The sequence below is a fragment of the Giraffa tippelskirchi genome, chromosome 4 (assembly GCF_054371585.1).
Source record: "Giraffa tippelskirchi isolate mGirTip1 chromosome 4, T2T-mGirTip1v1.2.pri, whole genome shotgun sequence".
Classification (NCBI taxonomy): Eukaryota; Metazoa; Chordata; class Mammalia; order Artiodactyla; family Giraffidae; genus Giraffa; species Giraffa tippelskirchi.
This window is the reverse complement of record NC_137278.1, coordinates 172,324,296-172,344,466: the sequence shown is the minus strand read 5'-3', so window position 1 is coordinate 172,344,466 and position 20,171 is coordinate 172,324,296. Positions and strand designations below refer to the sequence as shown.

Genomic DNA, 20,171 nt, shown 5'->3' with positions numbered 1-20,171 from the left:
CAATCCAGGATCCCATACTGCACTTAATACATTGTTTTCATTAGATTAACACAGAGATTACCCTATGGGATCCCAGTGGTTGGGAAAAGAATGTGGATATGGGTGGGGGGATAGCCAGAATAAAGTCCTTAGGTGGCCTGTGAGGTGCCCAGCCTGGGTCGTGGGGGGACCCTTGATCTTCCTGACCCCAGCTGGGTGCCATTAACTCTTTGCAGTGTCTCCGCTCAGAACATGCAAAGCACAGAGAAAAGACATCAAAGTTGGTTGGCAAGTTTTAATCATTGGCTGGCCAAGTTTTTTAGAGCAGGTCCTCAGGAGGAACCTTCCTTTTCTGTGGAAGCCGTTTTTGGCAACCCTGTAGCTTGCATGGAAAGTTCAGGAAGGTTCAGCTCCTCATGTTTGTTGGCAGGAGGAGGGTCGTTGACTCAGCACCTGGTGTTCCACACTCTCTGGCCGGTCTCCTGGTTTGTCCTGAGTGACCAGTGAGTGACTCTGCCCATTGTCCCCCTCCCCTTGTCCCTAGAGCCGGAAGGGTGCTGGGTGTGGGGAGCACTAGCAATGAAGAGTAACAGCTAGGTGAACTTGGAGCTCCCTGCAGAAAACCAGTGCCACTGGGATCCTGAGTCTCCTGGAGGCTGAGAGGGCTCACTCCCCTGCCCTACCCAGCTGCAGAACTCAGGTTTTGTCCCCTAGACAGCAGCTGGGCTGACAGAGGAGCTTGGAGTCACCTGGCCCTGGGTTTGACTTCAGGTTGGGCAATCCTCGTGAATCAACCGAAGTCTCAGACCTTCAGTTTCAGCATCATTTAAACGGGCCACGGCTCCTGAGCCAGGGCGCCTGTCCCCAGGGCTCCCTCCAGCACAGGGCCTGGCAGCTGTGGCACTACCGGTCACTCCTCTACTGTTTCCCCTTCTCCATCAGCTGACCCTCACCTCTCTTCCTGCCTCATCATATTTCCCCCATCCTTGCACACTCAGGGAGTTCCACACTGGCCCCTGCTAGTGGAAGTCTTCCTGTCTTGCCTAAGCAGTCCCCTCTGGAGTGCCCTTTCTCTGACACCAGCTTTAACGTACCTGCTCAAATGCCACCTTGAAGGTCCCAGCTCACCCTCTGTGTGACTCTGAGATCCCCTCCCTACCGATCTTCTGCGCCCCCATTACTTCCTGCCTTGTTTTATGGATACCTGTGATGAAGCTGTATCTTCCCGCTCACATCCTGAACTCACCAGCACTAGCTCCTGTGCCTGGCACACAGTAGGTGCTCATTAAATGCTTATTGCTTAGAACTGAGGTGGACTCCACTCTTGGAAGCCTCAGGTTCTTAGAGAACAGTTCTGGCCCTGCCTGTGGAAGTACTCCTCCAGCCCTGAGGGTCCCCAGATCTCCTGCTGGTGCCTCAGAGCAGCGATACCCGATACCCGTGGGGGTGGCCAGGGCCCAGCCCAGCACCTGAGGGCCACCCCGCCTTCCAGCCGTTCTGCCAGACCGCACGCTCCGCCTTCTGCAAACGGCTGTGGGGGCAGCAGCTTGGGTAAGTTCCCCTTCCGCTTCCTCCTGCCTCCTGTCCCTCTGCTGCTGCTCCCCGCTCAGGACGCCTCTTCAGCTCTCCACACCCCGCGCACCTGCAGAAACGCTCAGGCTCTGAGCTGTCACCACTACCAGCTCCCAGGCCTTGGACACAATGCAGGCTATCAAGTGTGTGGTGGTGGGAGATGGGTAGGTATCTGGCTGGACTTGCTCACAGCTCCCTCCGGGGGTAGCCCTGTGGCTCTCCCACCCTGGAGTCCCTGGGGAAGCCCCCTGCCTACAGACGGAGGGGTCCCTAGGAGGCAGCCGGAGGAACTGCTCCCTTTTTCTCCCAGGGCCCAGAGGGAACCCCAGGGGTGGGCTGCACACAGCTTCACTCTCTCTGCCCCACTCACCCCGGAAACTGCCTGGGTGGAGAGTAAAAGACTGCGCTTAGGGGTACCTGGGGCCTCTCGCCTGCACCCTGAGAGCTGGAGCTGGTCTCCTATGAGCCTTCCGTCTCCAAATCTGTGGCTGCCAGTGTAGGGGGTGGGTCCCCAGGCTGACCTGGGCTCTAGTCCCTGACTTGCTCTGCTGTGTGGCCTTTTGCAAGTCACAGTGCCTCTCTGAACCAAAGCTTGGCCATCTGGGAAGAGGCCCGTGCCCTCAGGGTTGATGTCGGGTCGCTTGAGCTGTTTTGAGTGGTTGTCCTGCAGGTATGTTAAGTTCGCCTTCTAAGTCTCAGCCTGCCTGGCTGGGGCGGTAGTGTGGGGGATGTTGGTGAGGAGCAGAGGGGGAGGGGCGTGAGAGACAGAGCTAGGGCAGGAGGAGGGCGGGGTGGGGGTGACTGTGGGGGTCGGCCCAGGCTTGAACTGAAGGCCCTTTTCAGTGGTCGGATCTCTGTGACTTCAGCTTGTCACGTGCCCTTACAGGCCTCAGTTTCCTCATCTGTAAAATGACAGGTTTGATATCCCATCTCTTGGGCCTGCCAGCAACACTGCCTCAGCGTCCAACACACAGGTACCTCCTGAAGTTTTCTGTAGGTCCAACCCCAGCGTATTCCATCATGTTCTAGCCGGCAGGCCTCTCGTCCAGGCCTCCCATCCTACAGAGGGGCAGCCTGAGGCCTTAAGACACTTGACTTTCCTGTTCAGGGTGCGGTGGTGGTGGGGGGCTGGTTTATCACGGGGGCGGGGTGGGGATGGGGGGGTGGGGGCTGGTTTATCAGGCAGCTCTTAGCTGATTGTGATACACGGCTCCTGCCAGTTATCTGCCCGCCTGTCCAGCCCTGCTCACTTCTGCTTTGTATCTGATCTGAGGAGGGGAGGGCGGAAGCTGAAGGCAACGTTCCAGTCACTCAGAGTTACCTTGCTGGCAGGCAGGGGGTGGGAGGGAATGGGGAGAGAAGAGGGCGGGGGGCCCCCTTCAGAGCTGGAAGTGATGACACCAAGTGGAACAGGGGAAGGCCCAGGGCTACCTGTGGCCCCCACCCCCTCCCAGCCCAGCAGGTTCAGGGAAGGCCCAGGGCTACCTGTGGCCCCCACCCCCTCCCAGCAGATTCAAGGTGCAGACAGCACCAGTCATGGCGCTCACCACTAACCTAGTGCTTACTGTGTGCAGGCCCTGGGCTTCGTCATGCTCCTCTGTTTTATCCTCCCAACAACCCTCATATTAGGCCCGTCTTACAGGTGGGAAAACTGTAGCTCAAAGAAGTTGTCATTTGCTTAAGACCTCATGGGATCTGAGCCCTGGTCTCTCTGATTCCTTAACCCCATGCTCTTAACTGCCACACCCTCTGGTGAGGTGGGAGGGCAAGAGGAGGGTCAGGCAGTCCCCCCACATTTGCCGACGGCTGTGCTGTGCCAGGACTGTGCTTCGGGCTTTTACCGGCTTCATCTAATTTACCTCTCCGTCCTTCCTGTGACGATGGACTCATCTCATCCCTGATTTCTGGATGGGGAAGCTGAGGCACGGGGAGGTTTATGTGGCTTGCCTGAGAGCGCACTCCTGCTAGGTGGGTGATGAAGGATCTGGATCCCAGGGCAGTGATGACAGAGCCCTGGTCAAGCTTCGGGAGCCTCCTGGGGATCCCCTGCTCTTAACCCTCTGTTTCACATCAGAGTCACCTGGGAAAGCCTGTTACAAATTCCCAGATCCATGCCACACTCATGATTCAGAATCTCGGGTAGGACCCCTAAGTCTGTCCTTTAACAAACATCTCAGGTGGGATAACGCTGATACAGAAATTCTCAGATGGGGACACCGAGGCCCGTAGAGGTGGGGCTTGGATCTCCCCTGAGAGCTGGGCTAGGGGACCGCGCAGGTCCTCAGAAAACCTCCCTGGGTCTCGGGCAGGGCCCCTGACTGCTGTCCTCTTGAACTTCCTGTCTTTCAGAGCCGTGGGCAAGACCTGCCTGCTCATCAGCTACACCACCAACGCCTTCCCTGGAGAGTACATCCCCACCGTGTGAGTTCTGTGCGTGGGTGGGACGCTTGGAGGCTGGGGAGACATGCATCGATCACCAGGCCCACCCCCCTTTCAGGCACTTTCTGTGTGCCAGGCCTGTGTGGGCACTTGGGGGTCAGGCTCCAGCCAGTCTCGGGCCGGCAGAACTGCCTGCTGATGCAGAGGGGGAGGTAGCCACCTGCACCAGGATGAGAGCCCAGGGCTCCCAGAAGGGAGGGAGGTGCAGGAGGCAAGCCAGGGAGCGGGGGCCTTCAAGCAGGGAGACATGGAGAGCTGGCCTGAGTAGAGCTGGGTGAAAGGGGACTGGGACAGAGGAGTGGAGTGGGTGCAGGAGGAGGGCCTTGACAGTGGGAGACCAAAGACGTCAGGGCACACGCGTGTGCAGGGGGAGAGGACAGTGCCACTGGAGGCCAATCAGGACCCGCCCTCTTGTTGGATGTGGAACAGGGCTGTCACCTGACATGCAGGTATGGAGGAGTATGTGGGGTGAATGGAAGGACCAGGCCCTCTTGCCTGGTTCCTCGGTGGCCCCACCACTCTCACGACAGCCCCCCAGCTCTGCAGCACAGCACCCAAGGCTCTGTGTGGCCTTCTCCAACCTTCCCTTCTGGCTTCACCACCCAGTACTTCACTTCTTGTTCTGTTTCTAGCTGCCTGGTCACCAAACACACCCTGGACATTTCTACTTCAGGATCTTTGCTCCAGCTGTTCCTTCTGCCTCGAGTGCTTTTCCTTCCTATGTCCATGAGTCTAAGACCTCCAGGCCAGCTCCAGAATCCCTCCTCCAGAAAGCCTTTCTGACATAGCCTGAAGGGGTCTCTCACTCCCTAGACAGACTTTATCTGATCTTTTCCATGACCAAGAGTCTACAAAGGGCAGGGGACCATGTCCAGTTCTTTAAGGGTCTTAGGGTCTTACGTGCAGTATAATCTACACATTGTCTTAGAAACGATGTATATATCTTGAGTTGACCTGAATTGAACTTCACGGAGAGGCCCTAGGAGGATAGATCACAGCTACCATCTCTCAAGGTCCTACTGGGTGCCGGTCCCTGGAAATGTCACACATGTGTGACCTCATTTGATGCTCGTGGGAGGAGTTGGGATTATTTAGTCACACAGTGTCCGTGGTGGGAGCTGAGGCTCACAGAAGCTAAGGGACCTGTCCCCCAGGGTTACCAGGTGGCCTAGGGTTTTTCTATTTCTCCCTGGGACAAGGGGCCAGGCTCCAGTTGCCTCAGGGACCCCAGCCCAGGCAGGAGGATGGCAGATAAGAGAGGGCAGAGAAACCTGGGTAGGAAACCTGGGAAAGCAATTTCTAGCCAGATTCTGTTCCCAACTCCCCATAAGGGCACCAGTGCCCCTCTTCGCATCAGCCTGTATCTGCCCACTCACCATCCAACACCAAATGTTTATCGGTGCCTCCTGGTGCTGAGGGATGGTGGGCTCTAGACCTGGCAGGGAGGCAGGTGTAGCATTAGGCCAACCAGCTCCTGCAGAAGGTTATTGTCACCAGGACGGTCACTGGCACCACGTACTCCCCTGCCTCTGCCTGTCACAGCTGAAGGGCCCACTTGCTCAAAGACCTTAGACCAAACGCTTCCCCTTTCCGAGCCTCAGTTTCTCTTTCTTCAAGAAATGGGGTGGGGCTGGGAGATGCCAAGTTCCTCACCCAGGCACCTTCCCTGTGCAGGGACATGGAAGGTGAGTTCTCTGATGCAAGGTGGGGGGACCAGCAGAGGCCAAGGAAGGGCCAGGTATTCTCAGCAACTCCTGGTGGCCCCGAGCAGATTCAGTGGTCCTGGACAACTTTACAGGACAGACAGGATGGGCCAGACAGGGTTTACCTTCCCAGGAGTCTGATGAGCTGGGTCAGAGATCAGGGCCTGCTCCCAGGTTGGCCATCTAAGCAGGCTCACAGCGTCCCACACAGGAGGCTCCTGCAGTTCGTTTAATGCTCGGAGGCCCCCATCCCCAAATTCTTAATGTTTGAACAAGGGGCCCTACATTTTCATTTTGTGCTGAGCCCTGCCTGGTATGTAGCCAGGCCTGCACCTCATCCTCTTTGTCTTCCATACGGAGTCACTTGGCTCTGGACAAGCCCCTAGAGGGGCTCCTGCTTCAAAGCCTGCTCTCCTGTGACAGAGAGGGGGAAATAAGCCACCCTGAGCCCTTGACACTGGAGGGTGGGGACAGTTGGGGAGAGTAGAGTTGGGGAAAACAGGCAGCCTGAAATCTCCGACAGAGAGATAAAGGTCAGGAGGGCTCTGGGGCTCAGGGTGGCAGGGTTTGCTGGGGCCAGAGGCCTGTGCCATGGGAACAAGTTCAGATAAGAGAGAGAGCGAGTTCAGCTTGCTGCCTGGGGTTGAGGGATGAGAGCTCGAAGTCAAAGCCACGTCTCACAGATGGGGAGACTGAAGCCTGCTCTGTGGATGGTCAGTGCTGGGCATTGAGGATACAAAGACAAGGTAGAAAGACCCTGCTATGGGGTGTCAATGACCTAGGGGATCTCCCCCTTACCCTTTCCTTATGATCATTCTCAAAGGGAAGCCCAGGTGAGCTTTCAAATGCAAAAATTAGATAGAGGAATACCTTGCTGAAATTCCTGTCTCAAAACCCATTTCCTACCCACTCCATTTTGGTCCTTGGGCACAAGACATGCCAGCCTCCCCCAGGCCTCTGCACCCGCCGCTTCCCATCATTCAGTTCCCTGCTGAAGTAGCCCATCCCTGACCGTTGTCTAAACAATCCCTCCCTCCACCCAGGCCCCCTCCATCCCTCCACACCCTGGCTGATGGTCTCCATAGCCCATCCTGATCTGACTTCTCCTGCTGGGATGGCAGCTTTGTGAAGACAGGGCCCTGGTCCATCTAGTTCCCTAGACCGGCTGCTAGAACAGAGTTGAGCACCTCGCTGGCACTCTGTAGTGACTGGACCACCCTGGCAGGCAGAGAGGGCATGCTCTAGTCTGCCCTGAGAAGGTGCTGGGACTCAGCCACCAGCAGGGAGCTCGGCTCTGCAGGGCTTCTCTCTGGGAAGAACACAAGGAGTTAATTTGGGTCAGATGGGTCAGTATTTGGTTTTCACTTTCCTTTGTAAACTGGCAATCCAGCCTGGATTCCCATAGACAGAATGGCGCCCAGCCTCCCTAGTGGAGATATCAGGGGTCCTGCCAAGTTTTCCCACCTGGTCTCGCAACTCCCCCTTGCCCCATACTCCTGTCATCAGGTGTGTTAATCCTTCCCTGGCTCAAGCCTCCTCACTGCTGCTACACAGCTTCTGTCCCCTCCCATCCCATCTGGGACACCCATTCCTCCGCCTCTCCTCCAACCACCTGCCTCTCTCACCAGCGGCTCTGTCTCCCAGCTTCCCCTCTGACCCTTCTCCAAGATGTTCCCACCCAGTGGCCAAGAGAACCTTTTCCAAACGCAAAGCTGAGCACGTCACTCCCACCTGGTGAAGCCCTTCGGTGGCTCCCTATTGTCCCGAGGACTGGGCCGCGAATCCTTACAGTGGTCCATGCCTTGCCTGACATATCAATGCTCCCTGGTCCCCAAATCAGCAGCCATGAATGCCCCGTGGTCTTTGTGTTCTGTGAGTCCATGTTCCTTCCCCTGGAGGCTTGGGTGGTGGTCAAGTAATGCCCAGGGCTGAGAGCCATTTCATCTGTTCCATGCCCCTCCTGCTCTCCATGGTGGAGGGCTGCAGAACCGGGTGTGCAGCCTAGGGGTGCAGAAAAAGGCCACACAGACTCTGGGTAAAAGCACGCCAGCTGTGTGACCATGGGCAGGTTACTCTTGGGCTCTGAATCCCAGACACAATGTAGAATCCACTGCCTGGGTCCACTGAATGATCTAAATATAAAGGACCCAGAGCAGCATTTGGGACCCCTGGGTGTTCAGCAAACATGGATTCCCTGCCCTCTGCACAGGTCCGGGTCAGCCCCACATGCTGTGCTGTGCTTAGTCGCTCAGTCGTGTCAGATTCTTTGCGACCCCATGGACTATAGCCCGCCAAGCTCCTCTGTCCATGGAATTCTCCAGGCAAAAAATACTGCCCAGAGCGGACACAGGGCAACTGTTGCTGTTGTTGTCGTTTAGCCGCTCAGTCGTGTCTGACTCTTTTGCGACCCCATGGACTGTAGCCCGCTAGGCTCCTCTGTCCATGGGGTTTCCCAGACAAGAATACTGGAATGCGTTGCCATTTCCTTCTCCAGGAGATCTTCCCAAACCAGGGACTGAACCTGGGTCTCCTGCATTGGAGGGAGGATTCTTTGCCACTGAGCCACTACGTTCCAAATGTGATGCTGGCCTCAGTGCAGTGAGGAGCAAGCCAAGCCTGATGCCTTTGGATGCTGAATTCACCACAGATTACTGAGTGGGGGTGGGGTGGGGGCCCTGACCTGGCTGGGGCTCAGGGAAGGCTTCCTGGAGGAGGTGACCTTGAGATGGGGCTGGAAAGAGGATGAGTAAGAGTCAGCCTGGCAGCAGGAAAGAAGAGCAGGAAGCCAGGGAAAGGGCATTTGCAGTAACTTTCCAGGCAGGAGGGAGCAGGGCCATCTGAGGAACTGGAGGCTGGACAAGCACGGGGTATTAAACGCATCAAGTGGCCCACTATTTTGGTGGAGGGTGCTTGTCACAAGACATGTCTCTGAGTTGCTCTGAAGCACTAGGGCTTCTGCAGCCTGTCACTGAGCAATGTTCTGGGAGGGCTTCGTGGAGGAGGTGGCTTCCCAAGTGCTTTGGTTCAGTTTAACTCTGTTCTACCTACACTCACTAGGTGCCAGTCCTGAGACTTCAGAGATAAAGAGATATGGGCCCTGCCCCCATGGAGCCCACAGCTACATGGCAGGAGAGACACATTAATGCCAGCTCATAGTCTAGGCAAAGCAGTTGCCTGAGGGAAGGGATGACAAACTCCTTCCAGGTGGGGGACAGGGAAAGAGGTGGCCGGGAGGTTTCCCCACAGAGGAGGAACTGCCTGGGCAGGGTTTTGAAGCATGAATGGGAGACAGGGTGGTGAGGGCACAGAAGAGTATTCCCAAGAGAGGCACAGGCAGACAGGAGCACAGGCTAGAGAGTGCGGCGGACCGTGTGGTCTGGGAGGGAGGAAACACCTTCGACAAGGAGAGGGTGGGAGGGCATTCCGGGCAGGGGGCACAGCATGAACAGACTCAAGGAGGCAGGAAGCCTGAGCCTTGTCAGAAACTGAAACAGCTTGGCTGATGTGTGAAGGGAGGAGTAGGGGGAGAAGCTGGAGGAGACTGAGGTCTCAGTGGGCCAGGTCAGGGGACAGGAAGCAGGACCTGTGTGGGTGACCTCAATGCAGAGAGAGAAGATGGTGGTCCCTTGCCCCTAGGGAAGCTGCGGAAGCAGCTGTGGCACGGGGTAGTGAACACTGGACATGGAATCAGAACTTGCTTCACACCTGGTTGGGTCACTTGCTTACTGGCTGTGTGGCCTATGGTCAGTCACTCTACCTCTCTGATCCCAGTTTCTTTTTGCACAGCATTAGGGACCAGCTGCTACCTCTCAGGAATGTGTGTAGCGAGAAATGCTATTGAACTGAACTTCTTAAAAAATCTGGAAGCTCGTGTGATTGTCCTTGTCTCTCTGGTGTTGGCAGGGAGATTTTAGCATGTGCACATCCTTCAGCATGTGCCTTTCCAGTGTGTGCCAATGGCATTTCCTGAAATCTCTGGTGACTGACAGCTTTTGGGGTGGACTGGAAGGCCAGTGAATTAATACCCCAGGATATCCCTATGCCAGTGGGAGATGGAGAAGGCAGATAAATACCCCAGCTCGCTGCCTCCTCAGGGGGATGCCCTGAGCTCAGCGGCCCTGGCAAGATGGAGTCCCAGTTCCACCCCGCCCCCCAGTAACACCACAATAGCTTCTGCCCCCTGCCTTGGCTCCTGGGATCACTCCCCAAGTAAGCCTTCATCTCAGGGTTTGCTTCTGGGCCGACCCAAACTAAGATGGGAATAAGCATTCATTCAACAAATAATGGGTACACACAGGACTTCCTTGGGGGTCCAGTGATAAAGACTTTGCCTTCTAACACAGGGGGTGTGGGTTCAATCACTGGTTGGGGAACTAATATCCCATAAACCCCTAGGCCAAAAAAACCACAGTATAAGACAGAAGCAATACTGTTAACAAATTCAATAAAGACTTAAAAATGGTCCGCATAAAAAAAATAACTTAAAAAAATCGGTTGACCAGCTGCAGCGTTCAGCCTCAGAGGTGGGTAAAGTTTATTCTGATTGTGCCTTTGAGAGAACATTATACAGTCTTGAAAAATCATCTCTTCAAAGGATGTGTGCTGTGTGCTGTGCTTAGTCGCTCAGTCGTGTCCAACTCTTTGTGACCCCATGGACTGTAGCCCGCCAGGCTCCTCTGTCCATGGGATTCTCCAGGCAAGAATACCGGAGTGGGTTGCCATGCGCTCCTGCAGGGGATCTTCCCAATCCAGAGATGGAACCCAGGTCTCTTGCATTGCAGGCAGATTCTTTACCAGCTGACCCACAAGGGAAGCCTAAGAATACTGGAGTGGGCAGTCTATCCCTTCTCCAGGGAATCTTCCCGACCCAGGAAGGATAGATAGGGCAAAAAAAGAGTATAGACAATGTTTTCTTCTTTATGCTCTCCTCCATTTAACATTTTTTAATGTAACAGATTGGCATTAAAAAATTAAAAATTAACCCCAACTGCAGAGTGTGGTGTGACTTGGGTCCCATTGTAGCCCCTCTCTGGGTCTTGGCCTCTGACATGGAACCAGGGACTGCAAGTCCCCAGACCCTGGGGCTGGAGACTGACCCTCTGTCTTGCTTGTTCCCACAGGTTTGACAACTATTCAGCCAATGTGATGGTGGACAGCAAGCCCGTGAACCTGGGGCTGTGGGACACAGCCGGGCAGGAGGACTACGACCGCCTCCGGCCACTCTCCTACCCGCAGACGGTACACCGCCCCACCCCTCCTCGTGGTCCTGTCCTTCACATCCCTGTTTCCTCCGCCTGGAATGCCAGCTCAGCCTGGTGAACCCTGACCCCTCCTTAAGGCCCAGCACAAGTAGTCCCCACCCTCCATCCGTCTCTGTCATCACTATGCCTTCCCATCTTCCCTTGGGCTCTGGCTCCACCTGGTGCCCAGTGGGTGGGGCAGGCATACCCCGGACAGGGATCTCAGGATGGGAGCTCAGGATGGCCAGTCCCGGGGGGTGTGGCGTGGGGAGGGGAGATGGGGGCACACCAACAGGTGGCTCTGTGGCTTCTCAGCTCTCCCTCCAGGGTGGCAGAGAAAGGGCTGCGACCGGCAACCGGACAGAGGGGTAGTGAGAGCACGGACTCTAGAGTTCCAGATGGCACACCCTTTAATCCTTGTAAACCTCACTTTCCCTGTCTGTAGAATGGGGTAGCAGCAGCATTGCTACAGCGTGATGTGAGGATTATCCTCTTAAAACAGACCCTGGCCTTTAGGAAGTGTTGGATAAACAAGCAGCAGCCCGCTGTAGAGAAGGGAAACCCTGTTCTGCCAGATCCTAACAGCCCAGCATCCCCTGGGCTGCTCCAGCTCTCAGTGGCTGCCCAGGTGTGGAGGGCCCAGGCTGGACACCTCCAGGCCTCCCCTCACCAGTAACCCTTGCTTGATTCCCCAGGACGTCTTCCTCATCTGCTTCTCCCTTGTCAGCCCAGCCTCCTATGAGAACGTCCGGGCCAAGGTGAGTGGGACGGAGAGGGACCTTAGGGGTTAGGGCGGGCGACCCTGAAGAGAGGAGCATGAAAGGGAGGGACTGGAGACTTTGGTCTGCCTCTGGGCAGCAGAGGATGTGGGCAGAGAGGGTTCCCAGTGCCAACCATGGCTGGTGGGCGGGGCGGGGGGGGGAACTCGGGTCTCAGAGACGTTTGGGATAGTTAACTTTACTCTCTGACCTTGTCCTCTCTCCTTTCCACACACCCTCATGCCCCCTTCTTATCTTCTCCCAACTTGGTGCCCCTTATCTCCCCCAACTCCTTGCATGACCTCCCGGCCCTGTCCGCCGGCCCAGTGGTTTCCTGAGGTACGGCATCACTGTCCGAGCACACCGATCATCCTGGTGGGCACCAAGCTGGACCTGAGGGATGACAAGGACACCATCGAGAAGCTGAAGGAGAAGAAGCTGGCGCCCATCACCTACCCGCAGGGCCTGGCACTGGCCAAGGAGATTGGTAGGGGGCTTGGGCTCAGAGAGGGGAACTCCAACACAGCCTCGTGGTGACTGCTAACATAGCCTCCAGGGCTAGACTGTGCATTCCAATCCTGGCTGTGCCAGGTACTAGCTGTGTAACCCAGGACGAGTCACTTAGCCTCTCTGTGCCTGTGTTTCCTTATCAGTGAAATATGGCAATAGAAGTAGTTCTGAGTGGTTAAGATAATTAAATGAATTCACACCCATGAAGCCCCTAGAGCAGCACCATGTATGGGAAGCACTCCGCGTTAATCATTATTAGTATTAGTGCAATCCGTAAGCAGATACTGACATGACAGACAGAAGCAGGGTTGGAGTGGGGTGTGCTGTGGTTTCTCAGAGGACAGGCAGTCAACTCAAGCTTGGGTTTTCCTGGAAGGCTTCCCGAGGAGGAGTTGTTTCAGCTTGGGTTTGAAGGGTGATGCCTTCCCTTCTGCCTCCTTCTCACCCCCCATTCCCCACCCTCCTGGCTTCTCAGCCCAACTCCTCTTTGCTTCCCAGTCACTGGGCCAGAGAAGTGAAGTGACTTCTCAGGGTCACATAGCTGGTAGGTGGCAGAAGCACGATTTGAACATAGGACCAAGGCACTGGCGTGGGGGCCTCCTCGTGGGGGCCTCCTTGTGGTGGCCCAGGGCTGTCTGCACCAGCTATGAGTGCTGTGTCTGGCCTCTTCCATGGTGTCCAGGTCTGCTGTCTTTCAGATCCTGACCTGCCTGCCGCCTGGGGACAGGGCACTTGCCCAAGAGCCTGGGACCGCCAGCGGGGTTTGGCCACTATGAGTTGCAACCCAGCTACCCAGGGCTCTCTGTGTCACCACAGGGTCCCACAGACCCAGGGTTTGGCTCCTGAACTGGTGGGGCCTCCTGCAGCCCCTCCCTCCCTCAACCTAACCCTCTTCCTTCCGCCGGAACTGAGAGGGCCCGGGGGACTCACATCTCTCCACAGGAAGAGAAACCGCAGCCTCCACCTCCCCTTTCTCATGACTTGCCCAGTGGCATGGCCATCTTTCCCCGGGGGCCTCTGCTGCTGCTTAAACACTGGGCCCTATGTCCCATCCTGGGGGCTCTGACTCCCAGGATCTCTGGTCTTTCCTCACAGATACTGGGGATTGACCCTGCCTTCTCCTCTTTCTGATCAGCCTGCCCCCTAGACTCTTTCCACCAAAGACAATGCCTCTGAGCCTGAGACCCTTTCCATTTTAAAGCAGAGCCTTTGAGATAAGATGGGGCCTGGAAGCCTGGATTCTGGTACTAGCTCTGGCACTGTCTGTGTGACCTTGGGCCAGGGGATCCCCTTCTCTAGACCTCAGTTTTTCCATCTGTACATGCCAGCCCACACACTCCCTAAAGGTCCTTTTTCTTCCAGAAGGAGATGACTTGGGGGTCTTGCCTTGTCCTCTAGCCAATTTTTCTTGGAGCTGATCCCAGATGAAAGTGGGGCAGGGGCAGTGACTAATGACTTTGAACTTGCCTCGGACCTGCCTAGGCCTGGGGGGCCTTCAGGGCCGATGAGACAGTGGTGGCCTCTGTCCACCATCCCAGTGTGCTGACTTGTGGTGCAGCTACCAATTCCGGCTGACATGGATTTAGCACTTCCTGGGTGCTGGGCCTGTGCATTCTCCTGCTTCGTCATGATAGCAACTATGAAGGAGGGACTCTCATCATTCCACTTTACAGAGGATGAAACTGAGGCTCAGGTAGAAGTCAAGGGCTCAAAGGTCACCCAGCCGGGATGTGGCAGAGCTAAGACTGGAACCCAGGCTGCGTGGCTCCCTCAGTCATGATCAAAGTGGTCTGCTGCCCCCACAGGTAGGAGACTGGAGTGCAGAGTGAGGCCAGGCCCCTGGTCAGGACTCTTTTTCTGGATACTCCTAGCCAAGAAGTAGGAGGGTGGCAGGTGCCAGGGAGGACACAGTTGGTGGATGTGGAAGGAAGAAGTGGACATTGGCCACAGTTCCTCACAGTCCCTTGCAAGGAGACAGTGGCCAAATGCCCAGGGAGACTCTTCTGGGCACAGAGGGTTATGTGAGACTCCCAGACCTAAGTCATGGTGTTTCATGCCTGCCAGCCTTGCCCTGGGACCACTGCTCATGCTCCCTGCTGGGACAATGTTCCCATATGCAAGGGCGATGGGAGAGTCCAGAGTGTGACTTAGACAAGTGACATCCTCTCTGAGCTTCTGTTTCCTTGTTCCTGACCCACCCTTTCTTTCCCTCATCCTGGGTTACCCCTCCTGAGATCCTGACTCCCCTCTCCAAGCTGTGCGTCTCTGGGCCTGGGGTGTCTGCTCTCTGGACCCGTTTCCTCACCCAGGAAGTGGGGACTCACGGAATTTCTTCACAGGGCTGTTGGAAGCATGCAGCTCAGCGCCTGGCAGGGAGCAGGTGCTGGTCAGCGTTAGTCTGCTTCCTTCCTTGCAGAGGAGTGAGCTCTAGGGACGAGGCAAAGTTCCCCCCTCCCGCCCCTCTCCTCCTCTGGTTCCTAAAATCAACTCCCAGGCTTCTCTCAGGGAGAACTTCTCAACTGCTCACTTCAGGGAGACAGCTTGGGTTGTTGTGGACACAGAAACTCACACAGGTTCCTTCCAGAAGGTCATGGAACACTGCCCCAGGAGTGGGGCTCAGCCTGCCTTCCTCACTGTGCCCTGGGCTCCAGCCCTGAGTGGTCACGTGGGAGAAGGACAGTCCCCTCACAGGTTAACAAGGGCTCCCCATTTCTCATTCCTCTTGCTGAGAGTTCTCAGCAGCCCCTGGGAGACAGGAAATGTCTACTGTGTGACTTTGGACTAGCGATTTTTCTGAGCCTCAGTTTTCTCATCTGTAAAATGGGGTGATCCGAAGGACCAGTTAGATGATATTTGGAAGGTCCTGGTGAGCAGGCCATGGGTTCTTCAGGCCTCCCATGGGAAGGTGGAGGCTGGTATGTGGCAATCTTCTGGAATAAAGTGAAGTGCTGAGAGATTTGGTCACTGTAGCTTGAGCTCCTTTCTTCCCAGGAAGGTATCAAATTCCTGCCGCCTTCCACAAATTATGGGCTTATGTGTTCGAGAAAGACACAAACCTGCTGTCGTGGGTCTTAACCTTTCCCCCTGAATAAAGCTCTTCCTTTCAGATATGAGGAAACTGAGGCACAGAAGGGTAAATGTGTGAGGGACACAGCCCAGGGGACCCTCACAGCCTGGTGTGGTTGTATGACTTGGGAGGGGATTTTGCCCAGCTCTGACCTAGGCCTCTGTTCTCTTGCTGTCCTGACCCAGACTCAGTGAAATACCTGGAGTGCTCGGCCCTCACCCAGCGAGGCTTGAAAACTGTCTTTGATGAGGCGATCCGGGCTGTCCTGTGCCCGCAGCCCACACGGCCACAGAAGCGCCCCTGCAGCATCCTCTAGGGGTAAGAGTCCCACCCCCACAGCTTCATGACACTCCCTCCCCCGCTTCCCCCACTCCTCACACACAGCAGGCCGTGGCTGGGAGGGAGGCGTTCGGCCACGGCTTGGTAGCCCTAGGTTTCACCAGGAGTGGCATTTAGGCCAGGACAGAAGAGGGACCATTGAAGGGGCCTCAGTTTGTCCATTTGCCTGAGCTGCGCCTGCTCTGTGAGCTCAGTTCCCAGAAGGAGGGTTCAAAGTATCAGAAAAAATGCCAGGTAACAGGAGCCAAGAGTGGTGTCACTGAGCTCCCAATCTGCTGTCCCTGCAGGAGGGCGGAGAGGACCAGGGTGAAGAGATACTTCAGTTCCTATCCCTCGGGAGAGCCCAGTTGAGCTGGGGAGACCCGACACTCACATATGGGGTAGAGGCAGGGCAGACTCAGCTCTGAGGCTATTAGGGCAGAAGAGGGACGGGTAGGGGTGGGAGGCGCCCACAAGGATAGAGAGGACTTGGGCAACCTTGAGCACAAGCTGGGAGCTGGAGTGAGCTGGGAGCGGGCTGTGGATTCTGCTTGGCCCCACATTCTCACCCCCTGTTTGTCTTCCTTCCAGGACGCACCCAGCCTTCCCAACCAGATGGTTCTGACTCTCCACGGCCCCCACCCAACGCCCAGTGGCCCCCCTGGCTGGCCATGCTATTCTCTTCCTGTGGCGTTTCTTAGCAAGATGGCTGCAGAGCTTGGTTGATCGTCTTCTCTGTGCTAGAGGTCTCCCTGGGGGCCCAAAGAGTGTAAATTTGTAGGTTCTGCGCCCCCATCCCCTCATGCTCCTACCTTTTCAGGGGCCAGAGGGAGGCCCCAGCACCCAATAAGCCACCCCTGAGTTGCTGTGGTCAGATGCTCCACATGGCGTCATCTACTCATTTATTCCTCCCCTCACCCCAAACGCCTGAATCCCCTCTGGGAACTTCAGGCCGGATGGTTGCTGGCCACCACTTATATACCTTCAGAGATGGATCTCTCATTCCCTCCTGGGGCAGTGGTATACTCCAGTATTGATGGTCTTGCTTATCTGAGAGTTCTCCTACTGAGCTAAATTAAGTGTCTCAGAAAGTTTGTTTCTCTCTGGTCTTAGTCCTCCTTTGGGGACAACATATTACATTCAGATTTTCTAAATCTCTGTGGATACCTGCCCAGTCAATCAAAAACCTGGGTCCTGCTGACTCCTGCCATCTTTCAAGACTTTCTGCTCCACTCACAGGACCCTGAGCTGTGTTTACCTGTGAGAGTCTTAAAACTTGCAGACCCTGCCAGTCAGGACTTTTGCCATTGCAAATAGAAACCCAAGTCAACCTGCTTAAGAAGAAAATAAATTTATTGATTCAAGTTTGGAAATATCATGACTTCAGGTGCAGCTTGATCAAGGGGGCTCAAATGAAGTCATCAAGGCTCACTTTCCTATACCTTCTTCTGTCTGGTTCATTCTTAGGCACAGTGACTCTCAGGGGTTCATCCTTCCAGTTTCAAGTTCAGCAAAAAAGAGCAAGTGTCTGCCCCAGGCAAAGTTCTGATTAAGGTTTACTCTGATTGGTCCAGCTTAGATCTTGGACCCCCTTTCAACCTATCACATTTGTCAGGAGAACCCTGTGCTCTAATTGGCCAAACCTAGACTACTTGACAAGCTAGAGCATGGAGAGTAGGCCACTGTTTCAAAACCACACCCACTAGGGTGGAGGTGGGGGGATTTGGTTCTCAAAAGGAGGCTGAGAGCCTTGTCAGAATTTGGGAATATGGGTGTCGAGCAGCCAGAAACCCCAGTCTCCAATATTGGCGGTCCCAGGAAAGTGTCCAAACAGTGTAAGGAACTAATGCCAGTCCCAGCAGGCACTAAGCACAGGCAAGTTTCTTTAAGAGAGATATGGAGCTGCTGTCAGAATTAACAAAGCTCATCCCTAAAGCCCCATGAATGGGTATGGAGCCAATCTCCCATCAGTGTTTGTTGATTCACGAATGCCAGACTTTGCAGTCCTGTGGATGATCGTGCTTCTATTTATCTGAGCTTCATCCATCCATTCAACACAAACTTACCAAGCACCTGCTCTGTTCCAGGCACTGTTCTGTGGTCCTGCGGTGCACCTGAGTTATTGCCCTCGGGGGCTGACAGTCTAGAGAAGCTAAAATAAAGGATTTTCGAAAAGAGATATGAGACCCTGTCCTGACAACTCAGAAGTCTCCCAAATCCCAGCCAGTGAAATGCTTTGAATTTCCATTTCTGGCTCCCCCAGGGCTCCTGGCCACTTCCACTGCCCCAAGACCTGAAATTCTGATGCAAGATCTCAGCTCACTGATCTTCCCTCTTGAGAGCCCCACCGTCTAGAAACGGATGGGGTGTAGGCGGGAAAGCCCCATGGCCTTTCTCAGTTTCAGCTCAGACAAGGTTGTTATGTTTTTAAAATTACCTCTCTTCTGAAACAAACCAAAAAACCATTAACACTGTTACCTCAACCCACCCCCAGCACACACGACACAAACACAGATATCTGTGGGTTAGAACCCACACTCCAATGTTTAAAAGCCATGAGAAGGCCTTTCTCAGCAGGCCGGAGTTGAGAAGAACCTCTTTCTGTTTCCTGCTCTTCCAGGGCCTTGGGATCAATCCAGGACCATCCTGGTGGCCTCAGGCCTGGCCACACCCTGCCTTCCTCTCTCTCGTGCTCACACCTCCTCTGCCAGGTGTCTCTTCTACCAAGCCTACCCCAGTGAATACAGTCCTTGTTTTATACCAGTAATAAAGTCAGGAGATAAATACTCTCACCATTGTGTGGTTTCACCTAGCACATATGATCTCATTTAATTCTCCTGGCAGCCTCCCATTGTAGTACTAACAACTCTGTTTTGCAAAGAAGAAAACAGAGACATAGGAGTTAGGGCTCAATTCACTAAGGCAGACACTATACTTTTCAACCAACTACCACTACTTGCATCCTCCTGGCTAACAGAATCCTAGTTGTGTTCAGAGCAGCAATGTATCTAGCCCTAGACAAAAATACTTGTTCCCAGACTGCTTTGCTGCTGGATTTCCAAGTTCATACAGTTCTGGCTATTAAGACATAAAATGAAAGTAACTGGAGAGGCAGCTTCTGTGAAAGTTTTGGTTTTCCTCCATAAAAAAATATGATAGAACCAACCAACACTGCCCTGTGTCCTGGCTCCTTCTCTAATGAATTCTGATGAGATGTCTGGAGCTGCAGCAGCCATCTTATGAACCTGAAACCACAAACAGGAAAACACAACCTAACATGCTAAGAATGGAGAAGCAGAAAGATAAAAAAGCCTGGATTCCTCAAAACTTTGGTCAGCAGTTGAACTACTGCCAATGGCTGCCTTGTTAAGAGAACAGAGCAAAAATGAAACCGCTTATTTGTTTATGCTGCTGTTAATCATGCTTTCTGCTGCTATTAGTTTGAGGTCTTAGGACTCCTAGCTCTATGCTCTTTCCTCTGTATCATTGTGTTCAGAACTTGCTGGACATTGGGTGAGTCACTCGTTACTGCTTTGCAAATTGGCTGAGGACCAGAAGGCCTTCAGATAGGAAAGAGAAACCTTGAGGGAAGTCAGTGAATAATTTTGAAACAGGAAGAACTGTTAGTTATGGGCAAGAGCTGACAACATGGTGATGTTCACTCATTTGACAGCAGCCAGTCCCAATCACCCTGCTACTGCCAAGCTTGGACTGGATATCAGGGATTGGCTTCTTGCAATGAAATCATCACCTAATGGGCAGGAAAGCACCTACCAGATAAGCCTACTTCATTTGGGGCTCTCTGTCTTGGAGTCTGGCTTATCCTTGTGTCTTCTTCTAAAACAGAGGCCAGGGGTCCCTCTGGCTTTTCCCATTCTGTGCTTCCAGCATTCACTGGTTACCAAGACTGGAAAATTCAGCTTCCCAATATCTGTTAAACCTACCCTGTCATCTGGCCCATCATCACTTCCTGCTCTAGGCCTTGCAATCATCCCTTGGACAGTAGCTATGCCTTCTCTCAAGCCTTCCTGCCTGCACTCTCCCTGCCTTGTCTAACCTCCATCAGGCATCCTGGGAGATTATCTTCATTTACAAATGTAATTATGCCACTCAGAATCCTTGATGTAGGGTCACCATGATCCTAGCAAGTACCTGGCATCTAGTGGATGCTGGATAAGCCTCTGTTGTTTATATAAATGAACAAGCAGACCAAAAAAAAAAAAAAAGACTTTAAAGCAGAGAGAGACCCAATCCTTCTAGTGTCCCAGCTGAGCCCAGCCTTCCAGCGTCCTCATCAAGGCATCAGTCATGTGTGGGAGCCATCTTGGATGCCTGCCCAGTCGAGTCCCCACATGACTGCAGCCCCAGTCAACATCCTGTGGAACAGAAGAGCCAGCTGACTGAGCCCAGCCATCTCACAGGATCATGAGAGATAATATGATGATATACTGAAACAATGCCTCTTCTGGGGCCAAAGTCCCTGCTGACTCTTCCTTTGATCTCTTAACTCTCCTCCCTATCCTCTTAACTTCTCCACTGCCCAAGAAATATTCAACACTGGGGCCATTTGACTCCATCTAGGCCT

The 20,171-nt window shown here is 54.3% G+C and overlaps 1 protein-coding gene across 2 annotated transcripts; it reads left to right on the top strand.

The window, feature by feature from the left end:
- Positions 1-1,562: 1,562 nt before the first annotated feature.
- Positions 1,563-16,950, top strand: RAC2 (Rac family small GTPase 2). Of its 2 annotated transcripts, none has more exons than XM_081596391.1 (7): positions 1,563-1,715; positions 3,901-3,972; positions 10,814-10,931; positions 11,629-11,691; positions 12,019-12,178; positions 15,454-15,586; positions 16,178-16,950. In XM_081596391.1, exons 1-6 carry the CDS (start codon positions 1,681-1,683, stop codon positions 15,582-15,584), a joined length of 579 nt encoding a protein of 192 aa, XP_081452517.1. In that variant the 5' UTR covers positions 1,563-1,680; the 3' UTR covers positions 15,585-15,586; positions 16,178-16,950. The 2 variants fall into 2 exon arrangements, with proteins under 2 accessions (XP_081452517.1, XP_081452516.1); XM_081596390.1 differs by having other exon boundaries at positions 1,563-2,221.
- Positions 16,951-20,171: the final 3,221 nt, after the last annotated feature.